Raw genomic sequence first — 18,321 nt, forward strand, 5'->3', positions numbered from 1 at the left:
ATATTCCCTTTCATCTAGTATCATGCAGTGCCTTCAGAAAGTATTCCCCTTGACTTTTTCCAAATGTTGGGTTACAAAGTGGGATTAAAATTGATGTAATTGTCATTTTCTGTCAACGATCTACACAAAATACTCTGTAATGTCAAAGTGGATGAAAAATGTGAACATTTGTCCAAAAAAATGAAGAAATATATATATTTAATAAAAATATATATATATCTGGATTTGATAAGTATTCAACCCTCTGAGTCAATGCATGTTAGAATCCCCTTTGGCAGTGATTACAGCTGTGCCTTTCTGGGTAGGTTTCTAAGAGCTTTACACACCTGGATTGTACAATATTTTCACAATATTCTTTAAAAAATTAGTCAAGCTCTGTCAAGTTAGTTGTATAACATTGCTTGATAGCCATTCTCAAGTCTTGCCATAGATGTTCAAGCCTATTTAAGTATAACTAGGCCATTCAGGAACGTCTTCAGCAAACAGTTATCATCCTAGTTTGTAGGTACTTTGCTGTTTTATTGTCATTAACCCCACACTACGGAACCAAATATGTTGCAGTATTGGCTGAACACTACATTAGGATCATAGCAGTATGTTTTATTATAGGGGTATGTTGGGAGAACACAGAAGAAAATCTTTGGACTACCGCTTTAACGGAAACCATATAAATGTTCCTCTGTCTACGTATGCCGCAGTTAAATTGGTCGCGCTTGCGCAGTCCTGTTCTTCTTTTTCTTGGAAGGTAAGTGGTGCATGCAGCGTGCTTCTGTTCACGGGGGAAAATTGACAACTTTTAGTAGTTTTATGTCAGTTTGTTTTTGACTGGACAGATTCCTTTTAGGTTTTGGTAGTGGAAAGCAAAGGTCAATTTTAAGTTTGCTTCACGAGTGTAGGTGCATACGGCGACAGGGTGTTGGTCCCATGTTTCTGAATCCACCGATTTTACGCTAATGGAAAAGAGGCATGAGGCCTTCTGCGCGCTTGTTGGACGTTGCTAGTCATGTCTTGCTAGCCTAGCCTGCTAAACTAGTCGAATGTTTAACTGCCCTAGGAAAACTAACAATGTTGTAATGTACGTTACATTGACATGAGACAATTTAACAAAGATGCCAACTGTTTATTTGTATAAGTGTTTATCACTTCCGAATTAACATTTTTGTGTTTAGGCAAAGTATTGTGATGAGGTTGCTAATTGCAACGCTAGCTAACATTAGCTAATTGGCTAGGTAATGCAATGTGTTCGTAAAACAAATCTGGGAAGTTGTGATGACTTAAAATTACCCCGAACGTTTTTACAATTAACTTCTCGTTTATGGCATGGAATTGTCGTCATACTAGTAACGCTAGCTAGCAAACTATCGCGTCTTTCAATCTTAATTTAGCCATCTGGTTAGCTGGCTAATACATTAACGCTTCTATTTATAATCCAATGTGTCTCTTGTTAATCAATACTATTTGGTATGGTGGTTAACGTTGTCTTTTATAATCCGTAGTCGGTGTTTTTTCTCTCCCAATGTTGATTCTCAAAGCTAGTTACAATAGATACACAGCGTGTAGGCCGGGCCAGTAGCTAACTAGCTTATTGTTAGCCTCTTTCTGCTAACCTATCCAAACTTGTGTGAAGTTGGCTGAACGGTATCACTGGTGCTTGTGTGAATCACATTAGCAATCTGACGTTAGCGTAGGAACTGTCTAGCCAACAATGATAATAAATGTTGTCCGGTCGGCTGCGAGCGTCCCGGGCCAGGCCTCCGTTATTTACCGGGGCACTATAATGCGGCAGGTTCATCGTGACGTGAAGCAAACTCCCGTTCTGCCTCCCGAACAGAGGCGCAGGCCAAACTGGGACACGTGGACAGGGCGTGGGGATGATCGTTAACATGACCAGGTCGGGCCCTGATCCAGTTTTTTGGGCTGATTTGTGAAGTGGGTTGGCAGTCGCCTGTTAAATTTGACTGAGGTCCACGTGTGCTGGGACGTCCATTATTCCCACGTTGTCACCCACAGCATGATTTTGGTTATAATGGACATGAGTACGGGAACTGATGTCAACTATCTTTAACCAGACTATTGAAACTGTTTCGTGGAATAGCTTTGTGATTGCAGGACCAATAAGGACAATTTTGACCCCATATATTTTTGCATTGCGTTGACTAGTGTTTTTGATGCACACCGAAAAAGACAAGCATTTCCCCGTCTCACGCCTCATGTCCACCAAATGTGTCAACTCTTTGGGTTCTGACGGTAGTCATTCATTGTCTATGGAACAGTCCGCAATGCGGGGCACTCCGAGTACCGCATGCCTTCAATATTTTCAGCTCCGTTTTATTTGCTGTTCAATGGTACAGAAGTACAGACTCCAACTAGCTAGGTTAAAAGTTATTCACATGTGCGTCAAGTACGAAAATGTAGGCTGGTCATCCTGCAAAATGCATTTGATGTCACTCGCTCCGGATAAGATAACCAAGCTACATTCCTTGCCAAATTCAAAATGGACTGGTTGAAGTAGGGAAATGTTCCAACTAGCTGCAGTTCTGAAATAAATGCCTCCCGTCTGTTCCACGTGGGTTATTTGTGAACTGTTAGTGGCATTTAGAATTGGCTTGGCTATAACCCCAACACACTGAAAATATTCTGACATTAGTTTATTGAAGACAGTACATTCATCGGGATCATTATTTAACTTGCCAAGCAAATTATGAACAAATTCTTATTTACAATGATGGCTGAACCCTAACCTGGACTACGCTGGGTCAATTGTGATATCGAACCAGGGTCTGTAGTCACGCCTCTAGCACTGAGATGCAATGCCTTGCACCTCTGCGCCACTCGGGAGCCCAGGGCCTACTCACCAAACGGATGTTGTGGCCCTAAATCATCACCATACAGTGTTAAATGTGGAATAGTCAATCCTTTTGCAAAATTCCAAATGGGCAGAATAAATTAAATTTACCCTCTGTATATCGGGGGTTGGTATTTTTTGTTTTTAACTCTTGGAACTACCCATCCCGGATCCGGGAGAATTGTCAGCAACTACACTAATTAGCATAGCGCAACGGTCAAAAAATATTACTAGAAAATATTCACATTTCATGAAATCACAAGTGAAATATAGTGAAACACAGCTCAGCCTTTTGTTAATCACCCTGTCATCTCAGATTTTGAAATTATGCTTTACAGCCAAAGCAAGACAAGCGTTTGTAAGTTTATCGATAGCCTAGCATAGCATTATGTCCAGCTAGCAGCAGGAAGCTTGGTCACAAATCAGAAAAGCAATCAAATTAACAGTTTACCTTTGATCTTTGGATGTTTTCACTGACGAGACTCCCAGTTAGACAGCAAATGTTCCTTTTGTTCCATAAAGATTATTTTTATACCCAAAATTCCTCCATTTGTCACGTAATATTTTTTATTTTACCTTTTATTTAACTAGGCAAGTCAGTTAAGAACAAATTCTTATTTTCAATGACGGGTTAACTGCCTGTTCAGGGGCAGAACGACAGATTTGTACCTTGTCAGCTTGGGGATTTGAACTTGCAACCTTTTGGTTACTAGTCCAACTCTCTAACCACTAGGCTACCCTACCCTGTTGAGAAATCCACCAGAAATAGCGGTCACGACAACGCCGAAAAAAATTCACATTATATCCATAATATCGACAAACATGGCAAACGTTTTTTATAATCAATCCTCAAGATGTTTTTTAAATATCTATTTGATAATATATCAACCGGGACAATTGGCTTTTCAGTAGGAGCGAGAGGAAAAATGACTACCTCTGTCTTTTACGCAAGAATCACTCAGCCCTCAGCTGGCCACTTACGCAATGTAGTCGTTTACGCTCATTCTTCAACATAAAGGCGAAACTACGTAGAAAAAGGAATCTGGTTGATATCCCTTTCAGTGGCCAATAGGGGTGCATAGGAACACAACGGTTTCAAAACATGACTCACTTCCTGATTGGATATTTATTGGGCTTTCGCCTGCAATATCAGTTCTGTTATACTCTCAGACAATATTTTGACAGTTAGGAAACTTTACAGGGATTTCTATCCTAAGCTGTCAATTACATGCATATTCTAGCATCTGGTCCTGAGAAATAGGCGGTTTACTTTGGGAATGTTATTTTTCCAAAAAATAAATAGTGGTGTTACTAAACTGATCAGATCTACCGCATCTTAGACTTGCTTTCAATGAGTGACATCTTTAACGAATTTCTGTGAATTTGGTCGGGTTGCCCATGAAGTTACATATTTCACCTTTTTAAACATGTCCAACGATGTTATGAATTTCACAAGATGATAACAGGGCAGCCAGGTCTAATTCTAGCCTGGGCTAATCATGTTCTATTATCAAGAACTAGTCACAAGCTGCTACTGCTAGAATTGGGACCATTTGCTTCTCTTTTGACCTGAACTACAACAAACAGTAGGTAAATGTAATGGCTGTAATGTTTCTAATTAAAATGACTGCGGCAAGTTACTTTGAATTGATACACTAGCAATATTTTCGGGCAACTGAGTTAGGAGCATTGAGCAACATGAATACATTTCATGACTCCAACTTAATTTCCACATTTCTTCACTCGTCTCCTATAGCTTGACTACCACATCTGTACTGGAATATATCAGCTAACAAAGAGCAACTGAGGCCTTGCCCCTGCCTTGTTCATCCGCTCGACCTACTGTCAGTCAAGTCATTGGCAAGGCGAACATAAGAACTAAATTTAGTCAGTGTTTTAGTAAACCGTTCTAAGCAAACCATCTAGTTAAACATACCAAAAGCTATTTAAATTGGTCCGGTTGTCCCATTGACATGGCATGGATATCAGTTGGCCTGCTAAACATGACAAACTGAACACAGTAAGGTATCATGATCTAACATTGTAATGAAGCAACATATGATATGCGACTGGCCACCATTTCACTCCATAATGGATGTGAAGGATGTGCGCTTAAAGGGTCCGTACATTGAAGAAATGGAGATGCGCTTAACCGTGTCCAAAGATTTAATGCCGATAATGTTTTACTCATTGACTTTGACAGCCCTCATATTCATACATGGAAATAAATTGGCAGTGCTGTTGCTGTAATTGCCTGATATAACCGATACATGTGTTCCTCTGCAGTACCCCCTAATCCATCGCACCATGGCAGATCCCGAACTTGACTTCACCACCGGAGAGTCTGGTGCCTCCGCCACCATTCCTATGCAGTGCTCTGCCCTGCGAAAGAACGGTCACGTGGTGTTAAAGGGACGCCCATGTAAGATTGTGGAAATGTCCACCTCCAAGACCGGAAAGCACGGACACGCCAAGGTAGGGGGTTGCCTAGACGCGCATACAAATACTACATGCCCTAGGGATGCCTCTGCTACATAGTGGCAATGTCCGGCGGCATCAGTATTAGGGAATTTGTGGGGAACAGACTTCTGGTGTACTTTCTTTGTCCACGTCTGAAGTAATTGACCCAAAAATGCTTTGTCTGAATTTTCCAAGCATAACTTGACTCATCAAATTAGGTTTTACTTAACTTGTTATGACTGTTATTAGTGGTGTGGTTAAACTCTGTTCTCTAAGTTGTTTATCCCTCTTCGTCTTTTAGGTTAACATGGTGGGCATTGACATCTTCACCAACAAGAAGTATGAGGACATGTGCCCCTCCACCCACAACATGGATGTGCCCCACATCAAGAGGAATGAGTTCCAGGTCAGTGTGACCAGGGTGGGAAATGAACACATGCCAAAAGCGGGATGACGTGATGTCTATTTCACCAGCCACATTGGTGACTGGTCATTTTTATTAAAAGCCTAAATGTAGAAATTGGTCGACTTGCCCTGAAAGAGTATTAGTGGAACTTTGTCTTTGCGTTTCTTGGCTAGGTGCATTGTTTTGTACACATGGTGTACAAAGGTTGTTCAATATTAGTTTGTTGGCTGCAATGGTCTGCGGAGGTACTCAACTCTTATGGACACTGCGTTACCATGGTAATGCTGAAAAGGGAGCAGCTGAACATTTGTCTTAACTTGTGACTCAAATATTTGAGGGTTATATTGTGCTTATTTTTAACATGGAACACAAATGTTTTGATTAGCTTTCAGTCATTCCTTATTATAACACTCCAATTGAATTGTTCACCTACATTTTATTTGTTTTAAATATCACCTTAACCTTTCTGGGATTTCCGGGACGGTAGCGTACCGCCAACTGCCAGTGAAAGTGCAGGGCGCCAAATTCAAAACAACAAATCTCATAATTAAAATTCCTCAAGCATACAAGTATTTTACACCATTTTAAAGATAAAATTCTCTTTCCTCTGGTCTAAAAAAATATCCCAATACCCCAGGGCAGTGATTGGGGACACTGCCCTGTGTAGGGTGCCGTCTTTCGGATGGGACGTTAAACGGGTGTCCTGACTCTGAGGTCATTAAAGATCCCATGGCACTTATTGTAAGAGTAGGGGTGTTAACCCCTGTGTCCTGGCTAAATTCCCAATCTGGCCCTCAAACCATCACGGTCACCTAATAATCCCCAGTTTACAATTGGCTCATTCATCCCCCTCTCCCCTGTAACTATTCCCCAGGTCGTTGCTGCAAATGAGAACGTGTTCTCAGTCAACTTACCTGGTAAAATATCGGATAAATAAATAAAAAATAAATAAATAGGACTTCATGTTACACAATACATGTATGTTTTATTTGATAAAGTGCATATTTATATCAAATCTAATTTTACATTGCCGTGTTATGTTCAGTAATTCCAAAACATGCAGTGATTTAGCAGAGCGCCACATCAATTCACAGAAATACTCATAATAAACATTGATAAAAGATACAAGTGTTATGCGTGGAATTGTAGATATACTTCTCCTTAATGCAACCCCTGTGTCAGATTTCAAAAACTTTACGGAAAAAGCACACCATGCTTTTTCCATGTACGGCACTCAGAGGCAAACAGCCAGAAATCGGCCATGTTGTGTAGTCAACATTAGTCAGAAATGATAAATATTCACTTACCTTTGATCTTCATCAGAATGCACTCCCAGGAATCCATCGATAAAGTTGATAATTTATGTCCAAATAGCTTCTTTTGTAAAGGCGTTTGGTAAACAAATCCAAACGCGCGTGCAAGTCTAGCCGAAAGGTCGGACGACAAGTCCAAAAAGTTATATTACAGGCCGTAGAAACATGTCAAACTAAGTATAGATTTTTAGTAGTATAGATCAATTTTTAGGATGTTTGTATCATAAATCTTCAGTAATGTTCCAAACTGTGAATTCCCTTTTCTGTAGAAAAGCAATGGAATGTGAGGTAACTCTCACATGACCAGACCTCTGACTCATTCCCCTCTCATTCGGCCCCACTTCACAGTAGAAGCATCAAACAAGGTTCTAAAGACTGTTGAAGCCTTAGGAAGTCCAACATGACCAATATCCCACTATCTTCAATAGGGAATGAGTTGGAAAAACAACCAACCTCAGATTTCCCACTTCCTGGGTGTTTATGACAAATACAACAACACTGAATGAACACTTATTTTAATTTAATATAATACATCAATAAAAATCAATTTAGCCTCAAATAATGAAACATGTTCAATTTGGTTTAAATAATGCAAAAACAAAGTGTTGGAGAAGGGAAAGTGCAATATGTGCTATGTAAGAAAGCTAACGTTTGAGTTCCTTGCTCAGAACATGAGAACATATGAAAGCTGGTGGTTCCTTTTAACATCAGTCTTCAATATTCCCAGGTAAGAAGTTTTAGGTTGTAGTTATTATAGGACTATTTCTCTCTCTACCATTTGTATTTCATATACCTTTGACTATTGGATATTCTTATAGGCACTTTAGTATTGGCCGCGTAACAGTTTAGCTTCCGTCCGTCTCCTCGCCCCTACCTCGGCTCGAACCAGGAACACATTGACAACAGCCATCCTCGAAGCATCGTTACCCATGCAGAGCAAGGGGAATAACTATAGGTCTCAGAGCGAGTGATGTTTGAAACGCTATTAGTGCCCACCCCGCTAACTAGCCAGCCATTTCACATCGGTTACACCAGCCTAATCTCGGGAGTTGATAGGCTTGAAGTCATAAACAGCGCAATGGTTGAAGCACAACGAAGAGCTGCTGGCAAAAATGCACGAAGGTGCTGTTTGAATGTATGCTTACGAGCCTGCTGGTGCCTACCATCGCTCGGTCAGACTGCTCTATCAAATCAGAGACGTAATTATAACATAACACACAGAAATACGTGTCTTGGGTCATTAATATGGTCGAGTCTGGAAACTCATCTCGAAAACAAGACATTTATTCTTTCAGTGAAATACGGAACCGTTCCGTATTTTATCTAACAGGTGGCATCCAAAAGTCTAAATATTCCTGTTGCATTGCACAACCTTCAATGTTATGTCATAATTACATACAATTCTGGCAAATTAGGTGGCCCAAACTGTTGCATATACCCTGACTCTGCGTGCAATGAACGCAAGAGAAGTTACACTTTCACCCAGTTAATATTGCCTGCTAACCTGGACTTCTTTAAGCTAAATATGCAGGTTTTAAAAATATATACAGTGCTTTGCGAAAGTATTCGGCCCCCTTGAACTTTGCGATCTTTTGCCACATTTCAGGCTTCAAACATAAAGATATAAAACATGTATTTTTTTGTGAAGAATCAACAACAAGTGGGACACAATCATGAAGTGGAACGACATTTATTGGATATTTCAAACTTTTTTTAACAAATAAACTGAAATTGGGCGTGCAAAATTATTCAGCCCCCTTAAGTTAATACTTTGTAGCGCCACCTTTTGCTGCGATTACAGCTGTAAGTCGCTTGGGGTATGTCTCTATCAGTTTTGCACATCGAGAGACTGAAATGTTTTCCCATTCCTCCTTGCAAAACAGCTCGAGCTCAGTGAGGTTGGATGGAGAGCATTTGTGAACAGCAGTTTTCAGTTCTTTCCACAGATTCTCGATTGGATTCAGGTCTGGACTTTGACTTGGCCATTCTAACACCTGGATATGTTTATTTTTGAACCATTCCATTGTAGATTTTGCTTTATGTTTTGGATCATTGTCTTGTTGGAAGACAAATCTCCGTCCCAATCTCAGGTCTTTTGCAGACTCCATCAGGTTTTCTTCCAGAATGGTCCTGTATTTGGCTTCATCCATCTTCCCATCAATTTTAACCATCTTCCCTGTCCCTGCTGAAGAAAAGCAGGCCCAAACCATGATGCTGCCACCACCATGTTTGACAGTGGGGATGGTGTGTTCAGGGTGATGAGCTGTGTTGCTTTTATGCCAAACATAACGTCTTGCATTGTTGCCAAAAAGTTCAATTTTGGTTTCATCTGACCAGAGCACCTTCTTCCACATGTTTGGTGTGTCTCCCAGGTGGCTTGTGGCAAACTTTAAACGACACTTTTTATGGATATCTTTAAGAAATGGCTTTCTTCTTGCCACTCTTCCATAAAGGCCAGAATTGTGCAATATACGACTGATTGTTGTCCTATGGACAGAGTCTCCCACCTCAGCTGTAGATCTCTGCAGTTCATCCAGAGTGATCATGGGCCTCTTGGCTGCATCTCTGATCAGTCTTCTCCTTGTATGAGCTGAAAGTTTAGAGGGACGGCCAGGTCTTGGTAGATTTGCATCCAAATCCAGCTTTAAACTTCTTCACAACAGTATCTCGGACCTGGCTGGTGTGTTCCTTGTTCTTCATGATACTCTCTGCGCTTTTAACGGACCTCTGAGACTATCACAGTGCAGGTGCATTTATACGGAGACTTGATTACACACAGGTGGATTGTATTTATCATCATTGGTCATTTAGGTCAACATTGGATCATTCAGAGATCCTCACTGAACTTCTGGAGAGAGTTTGCTGCACTGAAAGTAAAGGGGCTGAATAATTTTGCACGCCCAATTTTTCAGTTTTTGATTTGTTAAAAAAGTTTGAAATATCCAATAAATGTCGTTCCACTTCATGATTGTGCGCCACTTGTTGTTGATTCTTCACAAAAAAGTACAGTTTTATATCTGTATGTTTGAAGCCTGAAATGTGGCAAAAGGTTGCAAAGTTCAAGGGGGGCGAATACTTTCGCAAGGCACTGTACTTCTGTGAATGGATTTTAAGAAAGGCATTGATGTTTATGGTTAGGTACACATTGGAGCAAGGACGGTCCTTTTCCGGGAACACGCACCCCATCGATTATATGTAACGCAGGATAAACTAGTAATATCATCAACCATGTGTAGTTAACTAGTGATTATGGGTATTTCTTTATAAGTTTAATGCTAGCTAGCAACTTACCTTGGCTTACTGCATTCGCGTAACAGGCAGGCTCCTTGTGGAGTGCAATGAGAGGCAGGTGGTTAGAGCATTGGACTAGTTAACTGTAAGGTTGCAAGATTGAATCCCAGAGCTGACAAGGTGAAAATCTGTCGTTCTGCCCCTGAACAAGGCAGTTAACCCACCGTTCCTAGGCCGTCATTGAAAATAAGAATGTGTTCTTAACTGACTTGCCTAGTTAAATAAAGGTGTCAGAAAAAAATAACGATGTCCAAAAATACAGATTTGACAACTTCTAATCGGCCCTAGTTAATCGGTCGACCTCTACTCTGGGCACCTTATTCATCCAAGCTACTCAATACTGCCCCCCAGTCAACAAGAAGTTAAGTACTCTTTCAATAAATGTCATTGTTCGAGACCTGAACTAATAAATCCGTATCACGCAGCATTTTGTGACAGGTCAGGCACTTGGATGTTCAGTTGTAGAACATCATTCAACTTCTTACTATTTTAGCATTGGATAAGACTGGGGTCAAAATGAAACTGACTTGAGCGATATACTTCATTACTACTTCTGTTTCGGTGTTATTATGGATAAAATAATTGGCATGCCTTGTAGATTTTACATCTACCTGCCACAGTGGCTGGTGGAACAAAGAGTGAATTTCCTGCCTAGAGTGTGACCTCACTTCCTGTCAATGCTCATTCCCCTATGCCAGGGTTTCCCAAACGTGTTGGGTACAGTTTGGTGTTTGCCCAAGACAGCTGACTCAAATAATCAACTCATCAAGCTTGAATTTTTTTTAATCAGCTGTGTAGTGCTATGGCAAAAGGTGCACCGAGGTGGCCAGGACAGATTTGGGGGGAAATGCCCCATGTCACTTGTTCCCACATAGTTGGAATGATACCAGAACCAGTACTAATTCAGAATGTGAATTAGGCATTATGATCAGGACACTACTTTTCCAAGAGACTATTCAACACTATTCAGTCACTGGCTGTCAAACCAACCACCATCATAAGGCTATACACTTTCCTAGAAGGCTCCCTGGGCAGTCCTGTAGTTGGTCAGTTTTCAGTGTGGGGTAGTGAGACTGTCTCCACACGTTCCCAGTCTGGCCCGCTGTCACCTGTGAGGTGGTGCAATGTGATTGGCCATATGGTCTTGCTCGCCCAGGCATGATGTCATCCTTGTCCATGGAGCTTGTATTTATTGAGCTTTAATGCACTTGATAGTTGCTGTTAAGGCATTGAAGACGGGCACATCGTGCACCACTCCCTAGCATTCTTCTCGCCAATGTCCAGTCTCTTGACAACAAGGTTGATGAAATCCGAGCAAGGGTAGCATTCCAGAGGGACATCCGAGACTGTAACGTTCTTTGCTTCACGGAAACATGGCTCACTGGAGAGACGCTATCGGAGTCAGTGCAGCCAGCTGGTATCTCCATGCATCGCGCTGACAGAAACAAACATCTTTCTGGTAAGAAGAGGGGCGGGGGCGTATGCTTCATGGTTAACGTGACGTGGTGTGGCCACAACAACATACAGGAACTCAAGTCCTTCTGTTCACCTGATTTAGAATTCCTCACAATCAAATGTCGACCGCATTATCTACCAAGAGAGTTCTCTTCGATTATAATCACAGCCGTATATATTCCCCCCCAAGCAGACACATCGTTGGCTCTGAATGAACTTTATTTGACTCTTTGCAAACTGGAATCCATATATCAGGAGGCTGCATTCATTGTAGCTGGGGATTTTAACAAGGCTAATCTGAAAACAAGACTCCCTAAATTGTATCAGCATATCGATTGCGCAACCAGGGCTGGAAACCTTGGATCATTGCTAACTTCCGCGACGCATAAAAGGCCCTGCCCCGCTCTCCTTTCGGAAAAGCTTACCACGACTCCATTTTGTTGATCCCTGCCTACAGACAGAAACTAAAACAAGAAGCTCCCGCGCTGAGGTCTGTTCAACGCTGGTCCGACCAATCTGATTCCACACTCCAAGACTGCTTCCGTCACGTGGACTGGGATATGTTTCGTATTGCGTCAGACAACAACATTGACGAATACGCTGATTCGGTGAGCGAGTTCATTAGAATGTGCGTTGAAGATGTCATTCCCATAGCAACGATTAAAACATTCCCAAATCAGAAACCGTGGATTGATGGCAGCATTCACGTGAAACTGAAAGCGCGAACCACTGCTTTTAATCAGGGCAAGGTGACTGGAAACATGCCCGAATACAAACCGTGTAACTATTCCCTCCGCAAGGCAATCAAACAAACTAAGCGTCAGTATAGAGACAAAGTAGAATCTCAATTCAACGGCTCAGACACGAGGTATGTGGCAGGGTCTACAGTCAATCACGAATTACAAAAAGAAAACCAGCCCCGCCAGGATGTCTTGCTCCCAGGCAGACTAAATCACTTTTTTGCCCGCTTTGAGGACAATACAGTGCCACTGACACGGCCCGCAACTAAAACATGCGGACTCCTTCACTGCAGCCGACGTGAGGAAAACATTTAAACGTGTCAACCCTCGCAAGGCTGCAGGCCCAGACGGCATCCCCAGCCGCGCCCTCAGAGCATGCGCAGACCAGCTGGCTGGTGTGTTTACGGACATATTCGATCAATCCCTATCCCAGTCTGTTCCCACATGCTTCAAGAGGGCCACCATTGTTCCTGTTCCCAAGAAAGCTAAGGTAACTGAGCTAAACGACTACCGCCCCGTAGCACTCACTTCCGTCATCATGAAGTGCTTTGAGAGACTAGTCAAGGACCATATCACCTCCACCCTACCTGACACCCTAGACTCACTCCAATTTGCTTACCGCCCAAATAGGTCCACAGACGATGCAATCTCAACCACACTGCACACTGCCCTAACCCATCTGGACAAGAGGAATACCTATGTGAGAATGCTGTTCATCGACTGCAGCTCGGCATTTAACACCATAGTGCCCTAAAAGCTCGTCATCAAGCTCGAGACCCTGGGTCTCGACCCCGCCCTGTGCAACTGGGTACTGGACTTCCTGACGGGCCGCCCCCAGGTGGTGAGGGTAGGCAACATCTCCACCCCGCTGATCCTCAACACTGGGGCCCCACAAGGGTGCGTTCTGAGCCCTCTCCTGTACTCCCTGTTCACCCACGACTGCGTGGCCACGCACTCCTCCAACTCAATCATCAAGTTTGCGGACGACACAACGGTGGTAGGCTTAATTACCAACAACGACGAGACGGCCTACAGGGAGGAGGTGAGGGCCCTCGGAGTGTGGTGTCAGGAAAATTACCTCATACTCAACGTCAACAAAACTAAGGAGATGATTGTGGACTTCAGGAAACAGCAGAGGGAACACCCCCCTATCCACATCGACGGGACAGTAGTGGAGAGGGTAGTAAGTTAAGTTCCTCTGCGTACACATCACAGACAAACTGAATTGGTCCACCCACACAGACAGCGTGGTGAAGAAGGTGCAGCAGCGCCTCTTCAACCTCGGGAGGCTGAAGAAATTTGTCTTGTCACCAAAAGCACTCACAAACTTCTAGATGCACAATCGAGAGCATCCTGTCGGGCTGTATCACCGCCTGGTACGGCTACTGCTCCGCCCACAACCGTAAGGCTCTTCAGAGGGTAGTGAGGTCTGCACAACGCTTCACCGGGGGCAAACTACCTGCCCTCCAGGACACCTACACCATCCGATGTCACAGGAAGGCCATAAAGATCATCAAGGACAACAACCACCCGAGCCACTGCCTGTTCACCCCGCTATCATCCAGAAGGCGAGGTCAGTACAGGTGCATCAAAGCTGGGACCGAGAGACTGAAAAACAGCTTCTATCTCAAGGCCATCAGACTGTTAAACAGCCACCACTAACACTGAGTGGCTGCTGCCAACACACTGACACTGACTCAACTCCAGCCACTTTAATAATGGGAATTGATGGGAAATGATGTAAAATATATCACTAGCCACTTTAAACAATGCTACCTAATATAATGTTTACATACCCTACATTATTAATCTCATATGTATACGTATATACTGTACTCTTTATCATCTACTGCATCTTTATGTAATACATGTATCACTAGCCACTTTAACTATGCCACTTTGTTTACATACTCATCTCATATGTGTATATACTGCACTGAATACCATCTACTGTATATCTTTATGTACATATTCTTTATCCCCTTACACTTGTGTCTATAAGGTAGTAGTTTTGGAATTGTTAGCTAGATTACTTGTTGGTTATTACTGCATTGTCGGAACTAGAAGCACAAGCATTTCGCTACATTCGCATTAACACATGGTTAGCAGATGTTATGTGACAAATAAAATTTGATTTGAAGTTACTGTCCACGACGTGTAGACAGTGTTTACGTACTTTGCTACATTACCTGGGGGGAAACTTAGGCCTCAAAGCATGATCAAATGCGCTTGTATGTGTTAGGCTTACGCCTGGTCAGTTGGGTGACCTCAAAGTTTCTTGGTACATTATTCAACTGCCTTGGGAGTAATGCTGTTGTGCTGATCACAATGGCTTTCTCTTTCTGGGCTTTCTCTTTCTTGTGCCTCTGCTGTCAGCACTGGCCCCTGATTGGGTCACAGTAATTTTCCCCTTTGCAATGTCACCTTTTTTCTTTTTATAAACACTTTGATTACATTTAACTGTGAATTTGGTGTTGGAGTCTTGCTCCGTGCTAATGCATGACGATCACCCAGCACTGTGCCAATACCCGTGGCGTGAGTGTGAATGGTTCATGCTACAGAGATCTCCTTGGGGATGGCTGTTACACCAGAGTGATCACATCACAAACCTCTGGTGCGATTGCTAACATCACAAATGCACATTTTCTCTAACATACTAAACTGCATGACAATGTGTGAGATTTCTGCTTATTTCCTTATCTGCACAGCCTGGCTGACATTAAGACCACTTGTACTGTGCGTTTGTCTGACTGTAACCTGTTTGTTTTCAGCTGTTGAACATCACTGATGGGTTCATGTCCCTCATGGGTGACAATGGTGATGTGAGGGAGGACCTGCGTGTGCCTGATTCAGACCTGGGCAAGGAGATTGAGCAGAAGTTTGCTGCCGGTGAAGATATCCTGGTGAGTGTGGCTGGCACAGCATTGGCTGGGGTGTTGTTACGTTTGACAGTTTATTTCGAGTGGTGCCTACGAAGAATATTAACCATTTCTCTGCCTGCAGGTCTCTGTGCTGGCCGCTATGGGGGAGGAGTGTGCTGTGGCCGTTAAGCAGATGACCGGTGGCAAATAGAAAGACCAGACTGGGCTGCCCAGGCAACAAACTCCACCCACAACCAGTCTAGCATTCTTATTGGTTATTCTGTCACCAAAGCGACGGCCTTCAGACAACTTCAATCATTCTGTTATGATTCCTTTTTTTCTCGTTTTTTGGTTTTCTCTCCGACGCTGTCGGACTGTCCCACCGTTACAGCGGCTTGCTCGCTGTTGGGTGGCATTCTGCCGGATCACTGAGGTTTAGTTATACATAATCTACTATATAAAGAAAAATACTTTCAAAATATAGATTTTCTTTTTTGACTTCCTCATTCCTGTTTATTTTTGCCTTCGAGATGTTTTGGTCTTGCCACATACATTCCAGAATGTTTAGAATAATGATGGGATCCAGCTTTTTGTATGATTATTTTTTTATATTACTTAGATTGAATAGAACAGGTCTGATGCCTTTTGTGGGGGGGGGGGCTTTTTGACTGGTGGGAGGAGGGGGCTGGAGGCCCCTTTTACTGTCCAACTCTTGTTGGGGTTGTCCCTCTCTGGCCGCCTTACTGCTGCTTCCCAGCATGGCCTCTCTGCTCTGGCAGATCAGACAACTCAGATGCTTTTCTCCCAAGCCACGAACGATGGTGGCAGTCCCACCCTAGCATTTAAATAAACCTTCGATATCAAGAAAGAGAACATGCTAAATATGAAACCAAACTTCAGTGATTTCTCTTGTCAATGCCGCTCTGTCTGTTTAGGAAGCTGAGGGCCCTGTGCGCTTACCTCTATTGTCACCACGGCAACCTGGCCCCGCCCCGGCTGCCCTGGGCATCCCATAATAGTCGAGTCTGAGGTGTTGGTGTGGCAGCGTGGGCTTCCGGAATGTTCTGGAAGGCAGTTTGCAGTGAGGTGTGTATGAGGGCAGGGGGGGTGGAGTTGCAAACTTATTTTGTTCACTCGAGGCCTTTGTCACCTGACTGGAGATGGCAAAAAATAAAGTTAAAACAAATAGAACGTTTTCTTAGTTGTGGTGTGTTTTCTCGCTATAATGTTCCACTGTCCCAATGCCTAGCTGAAGTAAAAAATAATGATACAGGAATGGATAGGTTTGAGCTTTGGTTGGGAACTCTGCACTCCAATTTGCTTGGAACCATATGGTTTGCTACTCTGTATATGCATAGTACACTGAACAAAAATATAAACGTAAAATGTAAAGTGTTGGTTTCATGAGCTGAAATAAAATATCCCAGAAATGTTCCATATGCACCAAGCTTACTTCTCTAAAATTGTGGGCATTTCTCCTTTGCCAAGATAATGCATCCATCTGACAGGTGACATGTCAACGGTGCATTGTGCTGGGAACAAAGGCCACTAAAATGTGCAGTTTAGTCACATGCTACAGAAATTGCAAATGGCATGCTGATAAGGAATATCCACCAGAGACTTGATTGTCCATTTCTCTACCATAAGCCAAGTCAATGACTTGAGAGTTTGGCAGTATGGTGTACCGGCATCAAAACAACAAAATACGCAGAACCACGCCAGCCCAGTACCTCCACGTCAGCTTCACCTGCATTATCGTCTGAGACCAACCAACCGGACTGCTGAAACTTTGTTTGCACAACCTGAAAATTTCATCACAAAATGTCAAACCGTCTCCAGGAAGCTCATCTGCGTGCTTGCCCTAACTTGCGTTGTAACTAACTAAAGTTGGTAGTTGGCCACTGACACGCTGAAGAATTGTGCTTATCACGGATGATTCCAAGTTTCACCTGTACCAGGCAGGTGTCGTGTATGGTGTGGGCGAGCGGTTTGCTGATGTCAGCGTTGTGAACAGTGTGCCCCTGCGGCAATGTTATGGGCAGGCATAAGATACGACACAATTGCATTTTATCGATGGTGTTTGAATGCACAGAGAATTTGAAGAGATCCTGATGCCCATTGCCGTGCCATTCATCCGCCACCGCCATGTTTCAGCATGATAATGCATGGTCGCAAGGATCTGCACACAATTCCTGGAAGCTGAAAATGTCCCAGTTTCTCATGGCCTACAAACTCTCCAGACTTCACCCATTGGGATTCTCTAGCTCGACGTACGCATGTTCCCATCAATATCCAGAAACTTCACACAGCCATTGAAGAGGAGTGGGAGAACATTATACTCCTACTTTTTTTTAAGTATTATTTTTAAGATATCTGACCATGTGAAATCCATAAATGCAAGTCCTAATGGATTTATTTTAATTGACGGTTTTCCTTATGAACTAAGATCTTGGTTAGACTGCGTTTTATTTTTGTTCAGTGTATCAATTTGATCCCTGGCATCTGGCACATCCTGTAATGTGGATTTGTCTTCAATTTGCTGGGTCTGGTAAGTAGAATGCTGTAGTCTTTGCTAGAGGAAGCCTCACTGTTGACTGCTTGACCTTTTATCTTTTAGGGCAGTTTGCTAAAGCTGTTTTGAGGAACTTGTACAGCCTGGGTTTGTACCTGACACCCAGTGAAGTACTCACACTGCTGCTTCCTCTGCCCTTCTGGTCTGGCCCGGCCCATTGCCCAGACTAGAGTACACTGCAACAGAGGCAAAGCACTGCAGATACCAGTGTTCAGGGCTCAGCTAAGACTCCATGACTGAGCGGCAGTGTCTGGGTTTGAGCCAGGATGAAGCCCTGTCCCTGCAGGGGCTTGTATGGCTGAGCCACACCCTGCCTGAATGCCTGCCACTGCAGTGTGAAGAGAACTCATTCATTCTCTTCACACAATGTATACTCAC

The 18,321-nt window shown here is 43.1% G+C and overlaps 1 protein-coding gene across 2 annotated transcripts; it reads left to right on the forward strand.

Moving 5' to 3' along the window:
- The first annotated feature begins 727 nt into the window (after nt 1-727).
- LOC139420296 (eukaryotic translation initiation factor 5A-1-like) lies at nt 728-16,557 on the forward strand. 2 transcript variants are annotated; one of them, XM_071170218.1, is made up of 5 exons: nt 728-745; nt 5,132-5,320; nt 5,607-5,711; nt 15,282-15,413; nt 15,514-16,557. In XM_071170218.1, exons 2-5 carry the CDS (start codon nt 5,153-5,155, stop codon nt 15,580-15,582), a joined length of 474 nt encoding a protein of 157 aa, XP_071026319.1. In that variant the 5' UTR covers nt 728-745; nt 5,132-5,152; the 3' UTR covers nt 15,583-16,557. The 2 variants fall into 2 exon arrangements, with proteins under 2 accessions (XP_071026319.1, XP_071026318.1); XM_071170217.1 differs by lacking the exon at nt 728-745 and adding an exon at nt 786-1,075.
- Nucleotides 16,558-18,321: the final 1,764 nt, after the last annotated feature.

This window comes from Oncorhynchus clarkii, chromosome 11 (genome assembly GCF_045791955.1).
Source record: "Oncorhynchus clarkii lewisi isolate Uvic-CL-2024 chromosome 11, UVic_Ocla_1.0, whole genome shotgun sequence".
Classification (NCBI taxonomy): domain Eukaryota; kingdom Metazoa; phylum Chordata; class Actinopteri; order Salmoniformes; family Salmonidae; genus Oncorhynchus; species Oncorhynchus clarkii.

Coding starts and splice junctions, on each gene's coding strand:
- LOC139420296 (XM_071170218.1), top strand. CDS start 5,153: ATGGCAGATCCCGAACTTGACTTCACCACCGGAGAGTCTGGTGCCTCC. Junction 5,712..15,281: donor TCAAGAGGAATGAGTTCCAG/GTCAGTGTGACC, acceptor GTTTGTTTTCAG/CTGTTGAACATCACTGATGG. Junction 15,414..15,513: donor CTGCCGGTGAAGATATCCTG/GTGAGTGTGGCT, acceptor CTCTGCCTGCAG/GTCTCTGTGCTGGCCGCTAT.